General features: G+C 42.7%; 1 protein-coding gene across 1 annotated transcript in view; it reads right to left on the reverse strand.

The window, feature by feature from the left end:
- The window catches only part of arhgef25a (Rho guanine nucleotide exchange factor (GEF) 25a), a 74,817-nt gene extending 57,237 nt beyond the window's left edge, over positions 1–17,580 (reverse strand). Inside the window, exon 1 of the mRNA XM_066671099.1 lies at positions 17,130–17,580. Within this exon, the coding sequence (XP_066527196.1) occupies positions 17,130–17,226 (97 nt within the window). The 5' untranslated portion in view covers positions 17,227–17,580. The remainder of the gene's footprint in view (positions 1–17,129) is intronic.
- Between the last annotated feature and the right edge of the window lie 1,661 nt (positions 17,581–19,241).

Raw genomic sequence — 19,241 nt, forward strand, 5'->3', positions numbered from 1 at the left:
TATTGCCAGGAACTCCATGTCTATTTCAGCAGGACAAAGCCAGGCCTCGTTCTGTTTGTTACAACAGTGTGGTTCAGTGACTCGAATGGCCCTGCCTGCAGTCCAGATCTGTCTCCTATTGAAAATGGAGCATCATGAATGGTAGAGTCAGACAACAGTGGGCACAGAGTGTTGAAGAGCTCAAGTCTGGTGTATAGCAAGAATGGGCAAGGATTTCACTTACAAAACTGCAACAATTAATATCTGATTCCCAAACTATTAAAAAGTACAATTAAAAGAAAAGGCGTGAACATGCCTCTGTCTCAGCCTTTTTTTAGTGTGTTTCCTTTGTCACTGAAAAGTGATTTTACTGGAAACGGGGCAGTGCATATGTAAGATGTATATATGAGTCTGTGTTAACATAAGTCAGTGTGCATATGTGGCAATGTACATATATGAGGTAATGTGTGTATATTTGAGATGTGTGTGTATGTGTATGAGGCAGTGTGTTTATGACATAGCTGAGAATAGGTTGAAGGTGTACTGCATTTATTTGGCTTATTTCTCAAACTCACATTCTTATTCTTTCCCATGTCTCTCAATTTCTTCTAAGTCACATTGCCATAGCAACTAAACCCAAGGGGAGGAGAGCAAGGAACATCCACACAAAAAGATAAGCAGTCAGTGTTACGTGAGACAGATACACACACACACACACACTCACTCACTCTCTCTCTCTCGCAGGTATATAATGATATAGGTTTTGTGGGGTAGCTCTGACACTGATATCAAAGCCTCACCACTGGGACTCACTGCTCATTTTCAGTCTCAACCAAGACTCTCAACCAACTCTCAACCAATATCCATACTTCAGAAAGCATCAGGAAACGCTGTTAACCAGCACAATCAAGTCCCATATACGTGACTTACCACCCTTACCACCTCCCGCTGAACTCATTTTTCATTTTAAAAGAACATTTCCCTCAGGTTTTGCTGTAGTATGTGAACATAGTTTGAGACATAGTTCCCAGACATACCAGTCACTTTCCTGGCTTTACAATCCATATAAGGAAACCAAGCTGCAAAAAGCCCATTCTGAATCCTTCATTTCATGATGTCAAAACAGCCAACACCTTTACACGCACTGTATATCCAAAGTTTACTTCTCATTGTAAATGATTCGTACTACTTTAAGATGCACCCATCACTGATACAAGCCTTCATCTGTGCTCACACAGCTTATATCAAATTATATGGCCAATGTAAAATAAAATATAAAGCTTAAAAGACAACCAGAAAACATTAAAACTTGGATAAGGGCAACAATATATATTCTGTAGTAATACAACACCATTCAATATATTTTAATGAGAGTGAGTGGAGTTTGGGACCCAGAAATCTATATCGTCACTATCCAATTACAAACAGTAACTTTAACGAGAAAGAAACAGCTATTTTGCATTTCTATTGGTCCACAAAAATGAACGGCAGTGATATATAACATGTATTTCTACTTGTAAGGGCGCTTTCACATGACACGCGGCAAAACCGCTTGGTGCTGGCTATGCCATTGTTTTTCTATGGGGAGAGCGGCGCCGTTTCACCCTGCCGCTGCGCTATCGTTAGCGGTGCGCACGGCACGCTTTTGCCGCTGCACTCAAAGTTCAACCAATTCGAACTTTGACCCACTTTCCGCTAACCTCTCTGAAGCGCAGCCAATGAGATGGACTGAAGTGTATGACGTAACACAAGTAGCGCCGCGGTTGACAGAAACTGTAGATAGAAACTCATTCTCGCCGTTTCCCAGTACTCAGAGCTCTATAACACCACTTTAAAAGCATTTCACGACACAATGAGGAAAAACACAGCAGGGCGACTCACCAGGCTCGGATTAGGATAACAATTTCACGTTTATGAGGCCACTACACATATGAATTTAGCCTGTTAGCAGCAAGCTTGCTTAAAAAATCACGAGCTGATGACGTGAACACCATGTCATGTGAAAGCCCCCTAATGGATTATAATATGAATTAACACTCAAATCCAACCTGGCATCATGGTTTAAAAAATAAATAAATAAATAAATAAATGAATAAATATATATAACAAATATATATATGAATATATGAATATGAATTCATATATATGAATATATATATATAACAAAAAAAAAAGCCATTTTGTGTAGAAAGAAGCTCAGAATCTTTTAAGGTGGAACAGCATGTTTGAGTAAGAAATGGACTATAGCTTGTTTAGCTTTGTAACATTTTCAGTATGCGTTTACATTGATGCCATTTGCAGTCTCCCGACTTTGCAGTCAGTTCCACCTTCAGTAATGTAACAGCAAGTCAATATTACACACCTATGGTGCATAGAGCAACACCCTCATCTCTTTTCATACTTTTCAACATTTGGAGGTCTCCACCATCTAAACACCTCTAGGTGCCATTTCACAGCCGTGGCTGAGCGGTCGATGGAGGGGATAGAGCTCCCAAATATTCCTTTTTTTTTCACCTTTGGATGCTGGCCAGTTTGATAACTGATATACAGGGGATATTTCCCCTAAGGTTTGAAGTAAAAGTACACACACGGTTTTCCTCACAACCTGCTGCATGTGTACAGACACCCCTCCTTAGAAAGCAGCCAATCCTGTTTGAGTCATACCCAAACACAGCTGGAAACCAACTCACTCTCCCCTGCGTTCCCTTTTACATCATCCGCAGGTCTGGAAGGTCAAAGTGAGGGGGTCTGCAGGGGTCGGGAGCTGTTTCCACTTCACTATCTCCTGTCTTCATCTTTGTGAAAACGTTTGCCAGTCCTTTCTTTCAGGGAACAGAGACCGTTGGGTTAAAAAACACAGCCCTAAAACACAGGCCAAAGGTCGGAGGAAATACTTTCCTTAAAGGAGTAATCAGTCATTTTCCCCCTGATTGTTCTTCTTCACATTCTGTGACAAGGATTATGAACTAAACCAGGCTTAAACATAGCCACCAGGACATGAATAACCTATTCTATGGAAAGGAAACTGGTCCATTCAAAACAACAGTGGATGTAGAGTCATTTTTTATGAGACTTACAGTAAAAACAATAACAGAAAAAAAAACAATAAAACCCCATGAACATTGGGTATAAACATCATAAATTTTGTTTGCTGCATTTTGGCATAAGAATGGCTTTCAAAGACACACAAACACACACCCTCTCTCTCTCTTGCTGCTGTCTTTCTAAAGGTGGAAAACATGAAGAGTGATTATTTTAAATCTCACGCAGTAAAGTTTACGTCGGCTAAGTGAGGGGATGAAGCAAAGATGGAGGATGAGGAATTCACCCGAGCAAATTCCATACCTTCCCTTTTTTATTCTAAACAAGGTATGGAATGCACTCCTGCCTTTAATAATCCCCTCCCTCCTTCTTTTCTTAATGCACACTTACAAACAGAGAGAGAGAGAGAGAGAGAGAGAGAGAACACAGCAAGATTTATGACAGAGAGAGAAAGAGAGAGAGAGGATGTGGCTGCAGGGAAGCAAAGGTGAATCAAGTAGAGGGGGTTATTACAACCAGCTGTGGGGTGGTGATTAATGTAGCCTGACTGAGAGAGAAAAACAGGCAGAGAGTGTGTGAGAGAGAGAAGGCAGACAAAGAGAGAAAGAGAGAGGAAGACAGAGGAAACAAGCATGGATGAAGAGAGAGAGGGGAGAGAAAAAGGGAGAGAGAGACAGATTATTGCCCCAGGAATGATCTTAATGCTCCACTTGATGTTCACATTCCTCTGAGGCAAATCATACGACTTTGCACCTAGCATTTCGCTGCAGCGATTCTTCTGTCCTGCTGTGTGTGTGTGAGCGATGTGTTGAAAGAGAAAGGGACAGGAGCAGTGTAAGCGGGAGTGTGAGTATGTGTGTGTGTGTGTGTGCTGTCGTGGGGGGGAAAGGGGTGTCTCATGTTAAAAATATCTCTCTACCGAACAGCAATGTGCATCCCCCCCGCATACTTTCACTTTCAGCTACTTTTCAGAGGGTTTGTCTAAAACTACCCAGACTTTAGGAGAGAGATAAGAGAACAGAAACACACCACTGAGAACTTCAGTCACTTCAGAACTTCAGAACCACAATGGCCGGACATCACACGCTGTTAATGACAATCTAACACCAACTCAGACCCACTGACAATGGCCTTCCATCTGCTGACCACAGCCTCCCCTCTCCTCTCCTGGAGAACAATGCACTACATGGCCTAATGTTCAACGTCAAAGATAAAGTGAGTAAAATGAACACAATGAGTGCAGAGAAATGAGTGCTGTTTTAATACAGAGAAAACAAGAACGGAGTGGAAAGAGAACTGAGCAAAAATGGACAAAATGCAGTGCTTCTGCTCCCCACTCCTGGGCTTTTGCACTGTACCGAGCTGTGGCTCATTCTCACTTAAAGGAACTGGCACTAAAACCACTCTGAACAGTGCTGTTTAGACAGGGGAAGAACGAGGCTGTGCCGTTAGATCCATATTTTCAACAAAACGTGTCATAGACTTTTCATTAAGACCAAAAAACTATGCCATTAATATTTCCCTTTATTTTTCTTTTAAATGAAAGCTAAATATATGTAATTCTGAATGATTTTGGATTTGAATCCCGTTAAAAATCACATACAAATACAGCTTGAATTGTACCATAAATATGTCCAGTATTAAGTGGATTATGATTTGGAATTGTTGAAAAACAGGGTCTCCACAAAGGTGCTGCTCCAAAGAACCTAGTGTGGACCCCCTGTGTGCGCTGCAGTGTAAAAACAGACGCCTGGTGTACAGCCTCCCGTCTGAGAGTCAGAAGGAATGTTCGAGATTATTCCTCAGCTATCAGTGGAAAGAAAGAGATAGAAGAGTTTAAGAGCAGTGATTATTATTACTCTGCTTACAGTGTACTCTCTCTCTCTCTCTCTCTCTCTCTCTCTAACTATTAGCTAATCACATGAGTCACTCAGCATCCTCCCTGAGTCACAGAGCACTTCTCCATCTGATCCAGAAGAGCAGGGGGTCAGCTGGACTGAGATCTGAACACAGGCAAATTAATGTTTGTAAGTACAACCATAGGAGATCATTACATTCAACCCATTCATTTTTTCATGTGACTCGCTGTGGGTCCAGAGCCCATCAGGACTCATTGCAGAACCACTTTAGACCAGCGCAGGGCATCACAAACACACACTCAAACCTATGGATAGTTTCACACAGCCAGTCCAACTACCAACATGAGCTCTATGATTGTGGAAGGAAACCAGATCACCAAGAGGAAACCTACACAGACACAGGGAGAACACAGCCTACTCCTCCCAGACAGTGAGCTGGAGCTGCATGGCAGTGACCAAAGAGGCAGGGAGGGGCACAATAGGGGCAAATGTGGATATTCGTACACTTAGAAAAAATTTTTTGCCACATTCCTGTCATATCTTTTGTGTGTCGTATAATTTGAATAATATTCATAATGCAACTACATGATTCATTATGCAAAATGCACACATATTAGCAGTATTAGCAGTACTGAATGTCTAAGGTTTAATGGAAACAGAGAGGCTGTGGGTGAAAACAGAGGTGTAAGTACAAAGGAGTGACTTGGGACATTCATACAAGCCACAGCCAAAGAAAGCAACAGCACAGAAAAGGGAGTGAACAGAGCATGGGTCCTCCATTCTTTCTTTATTCACTGCTGTTATTTCTGCCCCAGCAGTCTTCCTGAGAGACGCAGACATATCGGACACACACACGTACACAGCATACTACACATACACATTTTCTACACTATTTAAACAGGGAAAACAATTTCTCTGAAATAATTCTGAGCTTGTTTTCATGTAAACATGTTTTTAAACACTGTAAATTCTGTTGTAATCCACTCCTTTCATTGCTGGAAAAGAGTTGCATTTTTAAAACTCCCAGCAGAAAATGACCCAATCAGGATTTTCTAGGTATACTGTGTCAGTAGAGATCTTCAGGAGCTGAACTGAAGGCTTAATGTGTGTTAACCACTAATAGTATCCATCAGTCATGTTTTAATTTCCACTATTTTGTGAAAGAGGACAAAAAAATCATATGAAACACTATTATGCTAACTAGCATGCTAACATGCTACAATCCCACCGTAGCACAAGCAGATGTTAGTATTACTTATAATATATATTATATATATTTCTTCATTTTTCACTAAATGTTTGGACAACTTTTAATTACTTGGACATCATACGTCCTGCATTTTCAGTTTTTTTTTCCTCCACAACACGCTTGTGTGCACATGAGCACATGACTATCATGTGTTTTACATGTGGAATTGATTGAGAATTCAGAATCTCCATATTTCCATAGAAACCACAAGTTGGAGACCACAACTTCAAAGGGTTAACGTAAGTGTCGTTAAAGTGTCATCGTCTACTGCCCCATCGCAGTCAGATGGGCCGAGAGGCTTTAAATTCCTATAGCGTAGCAATGTGGAGGGGGTTCCACTTTGTTTCCCTGACAGTGGAGGGAGTGGTGCCATTTCGGGGTCAGTACAGAGGTCAGGAGAGGGTTAGAGCATATCATCCAGCTGGGCTAAATCACACAGCTCAGAACTCCAGGGCAACCCTCTGAGGAATCTATATTTTTACTGAAAGTTATTGCAGTAAGAAGTCCTTGTGAACAGAAATAATCCACAATATTCAACACAAATACTGATATTATATATTTTTCTCTTTAAGTGCAACTCACATGGGATGAAGAATCAGATCAGTAACTGAATGAACTGGTTATGCTCCATAAAGTGTGCTCCCCACAAGAGGCAGCCATGTTTAGCAGAATGGCCCTTGATCTGTTTATTTTTCACCACACACATAAATTCACTCAAAATAAACAACTTTCTGTATAAAAAAAACACCCATAAAAGTGTCTCTTTTCCTCTCCTCCACAGCCCTCTCTGGCTTGTCACATCAGCCAGTGTGTCCCATCCAGGTGTCTCTTACTGAGAGCGTGCCCCTTCCGAAGTGTTCACTTAAACTCTAAGTCTTCCTAGAGCAGGTATAAAGCAACTGTAAATCGGATTACTCCCTCACAGCCCTCCATCCAGTTGTAGTGAAGTTGGTGTCTAAACAGCCCTCTTTGACTCACTAGTCTTGAGCTATGCTGTGTGTTTTCCTGTGCTAAAAGCTTAGCTTCCTGTTGTTGGGAGGGCCAGACTAGAATCTGAGACAATACAGCTACAATCCACAAGTCCCTCACATTTAGAAATATATGGAACGTTTGTTTCTTTCCCTTTTCCTGCTGTTCTCCTCTATTTGAGCAACATGCTCAGACGTTTACACAAAAGTCTACACTTAAACATCACTGCATTAGGAACATCTTCCTTGTATCAACATGCATTGTCCATTAGATCAGCTCCACTGACCATACAGGAGCACTTCTGTAGTTCTACAATCCTCCTATGAGCAAACCAAGGGTGACAGTGGCAGGAAAAACTCCCTCGGCGCATGAGGAAGGACCTTTAGAGGAACCAAGACTCATTAGGTTCAACCCATCCTCCTATGGGTAATAAGGAAAGTGAAGGTAGAATATATGCGATGAAGATATGAGAGGAAGCAGGACGTGGTCAGTGATTCTGTGGGAGATAAAACAGGTTTTTGTGTGGCCAAGCATGGTGCCTTAGGTGAGACCAAGACCAAGATCTTGTACGGAATGCAGAGAGGTTGGGGCTGGGTCAGGGCAACACCAGGGAGAGCAGGAGGGCTTCTTAATGCAAACCATTAAACCATTGAGAGTCAAGAGAAGTATTTTATATTCCCCATTTTACCCTGTTCTTCAATGGTCAGGACCTCCACAGGACCACCACAGAACAGGTTTGATTTGGGTAGTGCATCATTCTCGGTGCTGGCAAGACACAGATGTGGTGGTTGTGTTAGTGTGTGTTGTGCAGGTACGAGTGGATCAGACACAGCAGTGTTGCTGGAGTTTTTAAACCCTGTGTCTGTTAGACACACCTGCCTTATTGGTCCATGTTTTGTAGAAGTAAAATCAGAGGGAGCAGGTCATCTGCTGTTGCACAGATTATATTGTTCATCCTCTAGTCCTTCATCAGTGGACACAGGATGCTGCCCATAGGATGCTGTTGGCTGGAAAATTTCAATTGGTATACTATTCTCAGTCCAGCAGTGAAGCTAAAAACTTTGGGAGGTTACCGCAGTCAAATGACTCGTGCTTGGCCCTTCTAGTGAGACATCACATCCTCTTGCTTCAGCCTCTTTTTCCTCATCCTCCAGTTCTGGAGTCATAGGCACTACACCTGCACACATAAGCCTCTTTACAACTTGATTCTTGACTGTTTATACCTTGCTGAAATATCATAAGTTGACTTGTTTAGCAGGTGTTGAGTGTTCAGGGTGTGTACACGCTGCCTCTGCATTCTCTACCTGAAAACCTATAGGAATCTGAAAAACAGTTGTTGTTGTTTTGCCTAAATCCTTGCAAGTGGTAGCTGTTATTCCAAAAGACCATTATTAATGTTGAAAGAGCAAATGTCCACTAACTTGGAATAGGGGTGGGGGGTGGGGTGCATGTCTATACTTCAATATATCAGATGTTTAACCAAACTATTACTGTAGCAAAGAACTCCCCACCTCTCTCTCCCACCGAACTCTCTCTCTCTCTCTCTCTCTCTCTCTCTCTCTATCTCTCTATCTCTCTCTCTTTCTCTCTCCTTATAAACGTCAGTAGTAACATGGTTGTGGAATCTGATCCATTAGATGTTTTGCATCAACACACACACACTCTTACTCACACAGGAACACAGGCTTCCACTCTAACAGCTCATTGATATTGATCTGATTCAGGTGCTGCTGTTGGAATGCCTGGTGTGATCTCCAGGCTCTCTCTTAAACACCATCGATCCAGGGGAAGGAAGGAGGGGAGGGGGAGAGAGGGGCTAAGGGAAGGTTGTCATATGCATTACAGGCCCTCTGGTCATTGGGAGAGAGAAGACAAGAGTCATTTCATTCAACCCTGCTGCGCTTGTAAATAACAGGCGTCTGCAGCTGCAGTGCGGAAAAAAGCAGCGCGTAAAGCGTAATTATGACCATCAGCGTCCAGATAAATACAACAGATGAGAGCCGAAGACCCTTAAAAACTGACCAACCACGAGAAAACATCCAGGATCTGAATCACACTGTGGATTAATGAGACAACAACACAGATGGCCTTATTAGGAACTCCACTGTCCACACACACAGCATCCATATTCTCCATTGAAAAGTACTGATCAGTACTCCTTACTGATCAAGGAGACACTGTGGAGCAGCTGCACATGAGCCAGGTCAATGTTCCCAGCTTTGGGCTGCGGAACAGTGGAATTGTGTACTCTGGAGTGATGGAGCATGATGCATGAATTAATCATCCTACATCAGGACCCAAAATCTCTAACACTTACATTTCTGAATGCAATTAAACCCTCACAGCAATGTTCTAACATCTATTGCAAGCCCTTCCTTAGAAGAACAGAAGCTGGTTCTCCAGGGAAAGGGGACAAACTCCCTATGAAGGGCTTTCATTGGAAGAGAAAGGTTGACTAAGCTGATCATATCTGCAAACAAAACCATATATCCCCATAACACAAAAACATTCAGACGGACCCTCTCTCCCAAAGTGGAGTGGAAGAAATGTGTGTGAGATGCTTCAGTTCCAGGAAACGTGAGCGCTGCATGGCTTCATTTATCATTTCACTGCAGGGTAGGAGGACGAGGAGGACTGGCCGAGCCGACACGTGAGTCTAATCAACTCCAAACCGCCCCGCGCTGTTTCTGAGATCAGTCCAGAAACTAGAACTGCTCAGTGAGAGTGTGATTACAACATCTTCCCATATTTACACGCCCCCCCCCCCACACACACACACTACCAGCACCCCAGGGTCAAACTGACCTACTTATGTGGTCTGACAAGTTGTCATCTGTAAAAATGAACAAAATAACAGAAAAAAACAATAACAATGCTGTGCATATGTCAGAGACCATGCAGTATGTGTTTAATTTCCAGTCTAAACAGACATTGTGTATGAATACATTTCAGAATTAGTTAAACACAGCCTCTATTAAAGCTTCCATTTTATTAGTAGTACAAATGTTTAAAACAGAAGTTTACAAAAGTTGCATTTGTGTGAGTGGCGCTGCAGGTAGTGTTGCAGCCACACAGCTCTAGAGACCTGGAGGTTGTGGGTTTGATTCCCGCTCCAGGTGACTGTCTGTGAGGAGTGCGGTGTGTTCTCCCTGTGTCTGCGTGGGTGTCCTCCGGGTGACTGTCTGTGAGGAGTGTGGTGTGTTCTCCCTGTGTCTGCGTGGGTTTTCTCCGGGTGACTGTCTGTGAGGAGTGTGGTGTGTTCTCACTGTGTCTGCGTGGGTTTCCTCCGGGTGACTGTCTGTGAGGATTGTGGTGTGTTCTCCCTGTGTCTGCATGGGTTTCCTCCGGGTGCTCCGGTTTCCTCCCACAGTCCAAAAACACACATTGGTAGGTGGATTGGAGACTCAAAAGTGTCCATAGATGTGAGTGAATGTGTGTGTGTGTTGCCCTGTGAAGGACTGGTGCCCCCTCCAGGATGTGTTCCCGCCTTGCGCCCAATGATTCCAGATAGGTTCTGGACCCACCGCGACCCTGAACTGAATAAGCGGTTACAGATAATGAATGAATGAATGTATTTGTGTGTGTGTAAATTATAAAAGTATACTTTATTTTTGGTTTAGACAATTTAAAGATGGTGATTTTAATGTTAGTAGTACTTTATTAACACTTTTTTTGTTAATGATGCGTGGAGCCATGTTCAGTTCCATAAAACAACTACAACATGTATATGATTTTTGTGGTTTCCAAAGCCTTCCAAATGCCTCCGGTTAGAGGCATAAACAGCTACATTTCTAGGAGCGCTGTGATAGTGGTAAACAAACCAGGTACGATGGACCAAAGTACAGTAGGCACCATGCAGTGGAGAAGCACTATTTTCATTCTTCTAAAGAAATCTGCAGGTTTTCTCTATAAAATTCTGCCTTAGAAGTTGGGTTCCTTTCTAAATTTTCATAATCCAAATAAATCCATTAGATCCATGCAGTGGTCTAGACTCTGTGGTCAATTAGCAGCTTTTTAATTTGATTTATATATCTTATTCTTCTCATCAGCTCCACATCCTTTCAGACCCCTTGCATTCTCACAGTCGGTGGATCTATACAAACACCTGTGGAATGTTTTCCAATCTGAGGTGGAGCTTAACTTCTCCCAAAAGTGAAGGCTCTAAGTGCTGTTTATCTGACGGTGTGTATTTTCGTGCTCCTCCAGGTCTTGTGTGGTTAACAGTCCCATCTTCTTTATATACATTGTGAGAAATTGTGAGAAAATGGATCATTTAGCTAAAGCTTCACTTTAAAGTACTTCAGGTCAACGAGAAAGGCCGAACACGATGCTGGGCCGTGCAGCACGAGTGTGTTTGAAATCTCAAGCATGTAGCATAAATAGCATCTCGCTCGTGATTCCGCTCTGGATGCATTTAGCTTGTTTCCTTTATTCCAGGGCCTGAGTAAACATTTAGGCCTTATTCAAGCATGATTAAACACTCTTATGTAAACTACCCGGTTATACCCTTCTCCATCATGGGGGGATGCAGCTTAGGTGCCGGAGCGATGGCACATAGTCCGCAAGGGAGGGAGACAGGGAAGGTGGGGGGGTTAAAAGAGGGAAAGAAGAAAGAAGGCAGGAGGGAGTCACATACAGTCTCCATCTGCCTCCAGCTCTGCCCTAATGTGATTTATATTAAAGCAGCTAGGCCTGATGCTAATGCCCAGTGTTAAAATGATATTTGCTTGACTTCCAACAGCAGTCGCCCATGTGTACGGGCCACATAACTGCAGGCTTAGAGGGGACTTGATAGGGCCCCCTCCTACCCTGATGGAGATGGAGAGAGAGTGTGGGGCAATGCCATTTCACACTCAGAGACTCGTGCTCTCTCTCCCCGCAGAGACTAGACTGTGAGTGGGCCAGAGGGGACATCATGCATGCATGGGGATGAGCTAAAAGTAGTGCACCATTGAAGTTTAATGAGTGCACACTTCTGCTTTCACAGCCCCCTTCACCAACTCTTCAGCACATTAGGGCAGCTTTTTCTCTAAAGCCTGGGGGTCATTAACCCTTTAAAGCACAGCGGCACCTAGTTTTGATCCTGGGGACAGGGGAGCAAAGTGCAATGGTTAGTGTGTGGCAGCAACACAAATCTTCAACATAGCTGTCAGGATAAATCCCGGTATCTGCCTTTTTTTTATCAACAAATATGTGAATGACATCATAGTTACAGGCCTTTAAATCATTTTGACAATGATTTTGCACATCAAAACAAATAAACTACTGAAATACACTAAAATGGTCAGACATGTGGGGAATATTAGCACGGCCAGGATTCAGATGTTGGCATGTGGCCATAATAATTACATCTGAACTCCAGTAATATTGTGTTATATTATAACAGCTGCAACAGTTCTAAAAAACCCCATTTATTAGTGAACATTAATAAGCCACAACAGAGTATGATTTTTTTAGTAAATATATGGTTCCACCCACAGAAACAATGCTGCCACATGAACTGCCAAATATACCTTTTCCTGCGCACTACCTTGCTACTTTGTGTAGGTCTATGTTCCCACAGACTAGCTGCTCTAAATCAGGTACATTTATCTTTAGAACTATATAAACTAACCTGAAGCCAGAGGTAGCTGCTAATGCTAATGCCCTTTAAAAGCCCCTCTCAGGGGATATATATCCACACCTGTAATGCGGAGAGATACATGTAGAGTTAGAAGTCCCAGTGCTGGTAGATGTCTCTTGCTCAATCAGATAACTTGGTCTGAGATAACTGTTGTATAAAAAATTATGTACCGAAAGACAATTAAAAACAGCTGTCAGTGAATGTAGCCGTAACATGATTTGGACCATGTTTTCATAACACTTTTGATACAATATAAACAGCTGCCGGTACTTGGGACAAAAACGGTGATACATGGTATTGTGTCAACACCACTGGCTAATATAAGTGTTAGGGTAAATTTCTGGAACTAAGGAAACTTTAAAGTTCACTGAGCAGCTCAACTTTAAAATCAGTGTGTGCCGACAGGAAGTGAGTTCGCTTTTTTAATTCATCAAAGTCATAACTATGAAACATTAGGAGACACTAGGGCTGTGTTCCAGTACTTTGCGTTAATCTTAATAGTATGATTTCAGCAGGCTAGTACACAAAATATTAAGATACGCCATCTTTTCTTACTAACATGACACAAAGATTTGTTGTTATGGCAACGCACGTCTACCATTTTTTTTTCAAAGGCTGAATCTCAAATATTTCCTTACACCATTTGTATGGCACAATGTAGGTCATAAAATAATGGCTTCTGCACTATAATAGTGCATTGTATGTAGGGAGTAGGGCACTATTTGAAACAGAGGCTGTTGGATTGTGGGGCAACAGTGTCCATCATCACCATACTCAAAAATTAAGATTCAAGTCCATATAGTCCACGTAATTTTTATAATAAGAAGCACATGACAAATGTGTATGAGACCGTCGATAGTTAATAAAGCTGATTAAACAAGCCTTTTTTATGCGACATCACACCTGACTGTTCTGTTGTATCCCACCAGGGTGCTTGTGAATGGAAAGCCAGCATGAAGAGAAGCTCCATTAAATAAGAGCTGGAGATTAAACAGGAGGCATTTCAGCTATTCCCGGACCCTGCGGAGTACACAGCGGCAGCGGTCTTGAGGTGGACAACCAAGCCCACGTGTTCTACACTTTTAACCACATAACATTCACTCAGACCCTCATTCACTACTTTAATTACCTGCTTTAGTCCTTTAGTGAAAAAATAGCCATGTGGATGTCCAAGGGAGATTCTACCCAAATTGAAAATAAAATAAACACTCTTTGGATTCTGTTGACAAGCATTTTGGGGTTGGATCGCACAAGCAAGGGCCACAAATATATTAAATAACATCTGGCCAGTTGTCCAGGTCGATGCTGGAAGGATTCCCAATGATTCTGTGATGTGTCTGAGCAATGCATGCTGGGTAGTGTACTTAGAGAGTGCTGATGGACGATAACATGGAAATGTATTCAAGAATTCTGGGGAAATGGAGAGGCCTACAGCTGCGATGCTGGATTAGAGAATACAACACAACAAAACAAATGAGACATTTTATGTCCTTTCCTGCCCCTTCAAGGTTTCTCATACATTTGGCACAATCCAACAAAGTACATCAACAGAAGTAACACCATAAATACCTGATCTGAGTCGGTTGTTTTGTAATGCACTGGATTCATGTAGAAACGATTTACACGTTTTAAATCAGTTCATCACCATTTCCGTCTGTGAATGCAGTGAGCGCTCCCAAACGGCAGCTTGTGTTGGGGAGTGTGTTTGTTCTTGGGTTATTAGCTAAATATTACAAGCAAGTTCTCTTTCTTTGTAGTTTCCAGCAATTACAGTTACATCACACTTCCCACTGTTTCACTCCACATCTCTGAGGATGGTGCAGCGCAGTGGGAACGCTGCTGCTGCTTCTACGCAGGCGATTCCCTTCACAAACGGGTTTGAAACCTTGCGTACAGCCCAAACAGGATCAGGTGAGTTACTTGTTCAGGATAAGTGCGTCTATCTAATGCCATAAACATAAATGTAAAACTGAAGGAGGTGGAGATACAGGAGGAACGCAAAAGGAAAGGAGAGAGGCGTGAGGAATGAGCAGGTGTAAGCAGATCAGTATAAGCTTCATTATTTTGCAAATGGTCAGATTGGAAATGGATTTAAATCTCACAGCTTGTGGTGGACATAAATGATGGGAATGTGTGATTCACTCAGAGCTGGAATTGATTCAGCCGATATGAATCAAGCACAAGTTCAAATGAATGATTACGTCGTGAATCAGACATAAACACAAAGTGGTACTCACGCACACACACAGACACACACACACACATATATACAGTATCAGTCAAATGTTTGGACGTGTCCACTCAGGGAGGGTTTTCTTTGTTTTGGGCCATTTTCCATGTATTTTGAATGTACAGTACCAGTCGAAAGTTTGGGCACATCTCATTCAATTTATTATTTTCTACATTGTAAATGAATGTGTAGGACATTAAAACTATGAAGGAACACATATGGAATTATGCAGTAAACAAAAGTGTTAAACAAACCAGAATATGTTTTATACTTTAGATTATTCAGAGTAGCCACCTTTTGCTTTGATGACAGCTTTGCACACTCTCGGCCTTCTCTCAATCAGCTTCATGAGGTCGTCACCTGGAATGGTTTTCAGTGAACAGCTGTGGCCTCATCAAGAGTTAATTTGTGGAACCGCTCGCCTTCTTGATGTGTTTGAGACCATAACTTGGGTTGAACAGGTAGGAAGTAGGGGCTGGAGTCCAATACAGTGAAGAGCCCTATATCACCAATGACTAATGAGAAGATGTGTCCAAACTTTTGACTGGTACTGTATACACTGTGAGCCACAGAAAGATCTATATGTTTGTTTGAAGGGACCCCGTAACCATGAGAAGTGACAGGCATCTGTTGCTCTGCTGAGAGTGGGTGGATGAAAAAAAGCAATAAATACACACACACACACACACACACACCCACATGCAGCTACGCTAAATCAGCAGCGCACACCAGCCCTCCGTCTCCAGGGGAGAGATAAGGAAGATGTGGGAGATCGTCTGTCACAGTAGATTTAAGGCAAAAGGGGAATAAAGAAGAGGCCAAGGAAAAACTGGGGCAACTGTGTGGGAGCTCACCTGCTACAATGGGAAGATTTGATACAATGCCACCGCTTAGAAAACAGCATAAAACAAACAAAAACACACTCTGGACGAGTCCCAAAATGCTAATTTATGGACAGAGTGTACTGTTTTAGTCCTTTAAATAAGAAAACACATGCAGTGTGTTCAACACAATTCAACACAACCCATGAGCTCAACACACTTGGAGGAGAATGCTAACACCCACTTTTTAATGCTTTCAATTGACTCTATCATCTATAATAAGCTATAATCAACAGCTGAAGCAAAGCCAATGTTATTCATATCGTCACTATTCGGGGTAAAACGTGTATCTCCAGTTTTGTTCATTTCTTTGTTTATTACATCATTTGAACCAAGCAGCTGTCCCAATGGTAAATTTCATAATGAATGAACCAATAGAAATGCTTCAAAATCACTTGGAATAAAATTGCATAAAAATGGTAAATATATATACATATATACAATTCCATCACTTACTAACACAAACCTTGTATCTCCAAAGTTATAACTTCAGCAGAGAAAAAAAAACATTCTTAACTTTTTGTTTTTGACTTTTTGAATGTATACAATTATATTTAATGGTGTTTTGGGGGGTTTCTGATGCCTCCATTGACCCTGACGTCTCAGACAATGTAAAACAAAGCTGGAATATTTACATGATGCCAAAGACCACTTAAAAAAACAATGTGAAATTTTACTGAGTAATTACTGAGTAATGAAAAAGTAATAACTAGATTACTGACTGTTAATATAAGGGTAATTACAACTCCTTACCACAATATTACCATAGGTTTGTCCACTTATTAGCCATGTACACAGCGCTTCTCAAACATCAGTTGTGTCAGTTAAAAAAATCTGGTCCAGAGTTGACTCAGATATCATCATGCATTTGCTTTTTTAAGAATTATACTTCAAATCATAACTACATATGGTTTGACTACAACTTAGTGAGGTGAAACTGATCTGATCCAACCTTTCTTTGGTATATCTGTATAATAAAAGGACTGTGAAAAAGCCATCATCAGTTCCCCTTTGCGCCGTGTGGAAATTCCACAATAAACAGATCAATAAAAGCGGCTACTACGTGGAAATATCAAGTTCCAGAAATTATCCTTCAAACACAGGAATGTACTTCCTTCTCCTGTAAAGTGACCACGTCCCTGAAAGGTGTATAATCTGGGGTCACATCAGTGAAGGGTTAACGATGGAGCAGTAAGCCTAGGGGTTAAACACTGGTGACCAAACAAAAGACCAGACAAAAGTCTCAGGCTCATCCACAGACGGAGTAGAAAGAAACAAAAGAGTTGGAGTCACTGACCTCTGACCCTGGCATAGCAGCAGCCGCACTTGGCCAGGACTTTTCGGAACAAGTGTTGGCAGGAGCAGCCCCGGTGGTGGTGGTGGCCCCCCTTCATGGTGTACCCCACTCACTGAGCCGAACTCTAGCAGCCAGGGGCATGGCCCATGGCACACACACACCCGCCCTGCTTCTGTTGAGTTAATCCGAGAGTCGAAAAGACCCCGGCCAAGCCCCCCGCCCCCCTCGGTGCCGGAGGGACAAAAGTGGATGGTGAAAGTTTGTAAAAAAATAAATAAACAGAAAAAAAACACAACCGCTGAGTCCAAATATCCAGCCGCAGAGAAGAAAAGAGTCAATACCAGATAAAAAAGCTCAGTTTACTCTCTGCCTGTGTATCTCTCTCTTTCTCTCTCTCTCTCTCACACACACACACTCACACATGCAGTGTTTTCCTCTGCCCTGCTCTCTCTTGCTCACCGCCTGGTCAAATGACAGACAGAGAGAAAGAGCGTGAGAGAGAGAGGGAGAGTGTAGGGCAGAGAGAGAGAGAGAGAGAGAGAGAGAGAGAGAGAGAGAGAGGGGAGGGAGAGGAGGTGGAGTCAGCAGCTCCAGTCACTGGCTATTCCAGGATACAGCGCCCACTCCCCTCATATTTCTCTCTCTCTCTCTCTCTCTCTCTCTCTCTCTCTCTCTCTCTCTCTCTCTCTCTCTCATATATCTCAGTGTCATTCGCTCTCCTGCTGTATTTCTCATTGAGGAGCTTTCTGACACAGAAACCTAACACTCCAGCTCACCCGAGTCCACACATCAAACACTGAGTCAGCTTTAAAGCAACTTCTTAAACTGCAATCTTCTTCATGTGTTATTAATGTTTAATAGCTGTGATAAAATGTATTTTAACACTTTGTATTAACATTCAAGCTTGTGAACAGGCTGCTAATATTAATGTTTATTATTCATTAAATTAAACTATACTGTTATTATTGTTATTATTATTCAGTATTAATTTAGGTTTTTTACATATAATAAATATAATGTAATAATGTAATCATGTAATAAATGATTAATCAATGCAGATATGGTTAGCTGTATAACTGTGAGAGCTGAGTGTCAGTGACAGAGATTAGAACCGTCTGCTGTTGTGTGTGTGTGTGTGTGTCTGTGTATGTGTGTGTTCATGTCTGGTGGGGGTGTTTACTGTACACAGCAGCAGTGAACATGCCAGTATAACAGAGCAATGACAGACAAGTGTTCTGTGTGTGTGTGTGTGTGGAGACAGAAATAAATGAGTGAAATATTTTTTTGCTCAATATGGTAAGGACCCTTAGTTATAATTTATAAATAATCAACTAGTCATTGGGCGGCACGGTGGCACAGCAGATAGTGTCGCAGTCGCACAGCTCCAGGGACCTGGAGGTTGTGGGTTCGATTCCCGCTCCGGGTGACTGTCTGTGAGGAGTGTGGTGTGTTCTCCCTGTGTCTGCGTGGGTTTCCTCCGGGTGACTGTCTGTGAGGAGTGTGGTGTGTTCTCCCTGTGTCTGTGTGGGTTTCCTCCGGGTGACTGTCTGTGAGGAGTGTGGTGTGTTCTCCCTGTGTCTGCGTGGGTTTCCTCCGGGTGACTGTCTGTGAGGAGTGTGGTGTGTTCTCCCTGTGTCTGCGTGGGTTTCCTCCGGGTGACTGTCTGTGAGGAGTGTGGTGTGTTCTCCCTGTGTCCGCGTGGGTTTCCTCCGGGTGACTGTCTGTGAGGAGTGTGGTGTGTTCTCCCTGTGTCTGTGTGGATTTCCTCCGGGTGACTGTCTGTGAGGAGTGTGGTGTGTTCTCCCTGTGTCTGTGTGGGTTTCCTCCGGGTGACTGTCTGTGAGGAGTGTGGTGTGTTCTCCCTGTGTCTGCGTGGGTTTCCTCCGGGTGACTGTCTGTGAGGAGTGTGGTGTGTTCTCCCTGTGTCCGCGTGGGTTTCCTCCGGGTGACTGTCTGTGAGGAGTGTGGTGTGTTCTCCCTGTGTCTGTGTGGATTTCCTCCGGGTGACTGTCTGTGAGGAGTGTGGTGTGTTCTCCCTGTGTCTGTGTGGGTTTCCTCCGGGTGACTGCCTGTGAGGAGTGTGGTGTGTTCTCCCTGTGTCTGCGCGGGTTT

This window comes from Hoplias malabaricus, chromosome 5 (genome assembly GCF_029633855.1).
Source record: "Hoplias malabaricus isolate fHopMal1 chromosome 5, fHopMal1.hap1, whole genome shotgun sequence".
NCBI lineage: Eukaryota > Metazoa > Chordata > Actinopteri > Characiformes > Erythrinidae > Hoplias > Hoplias malabaricus.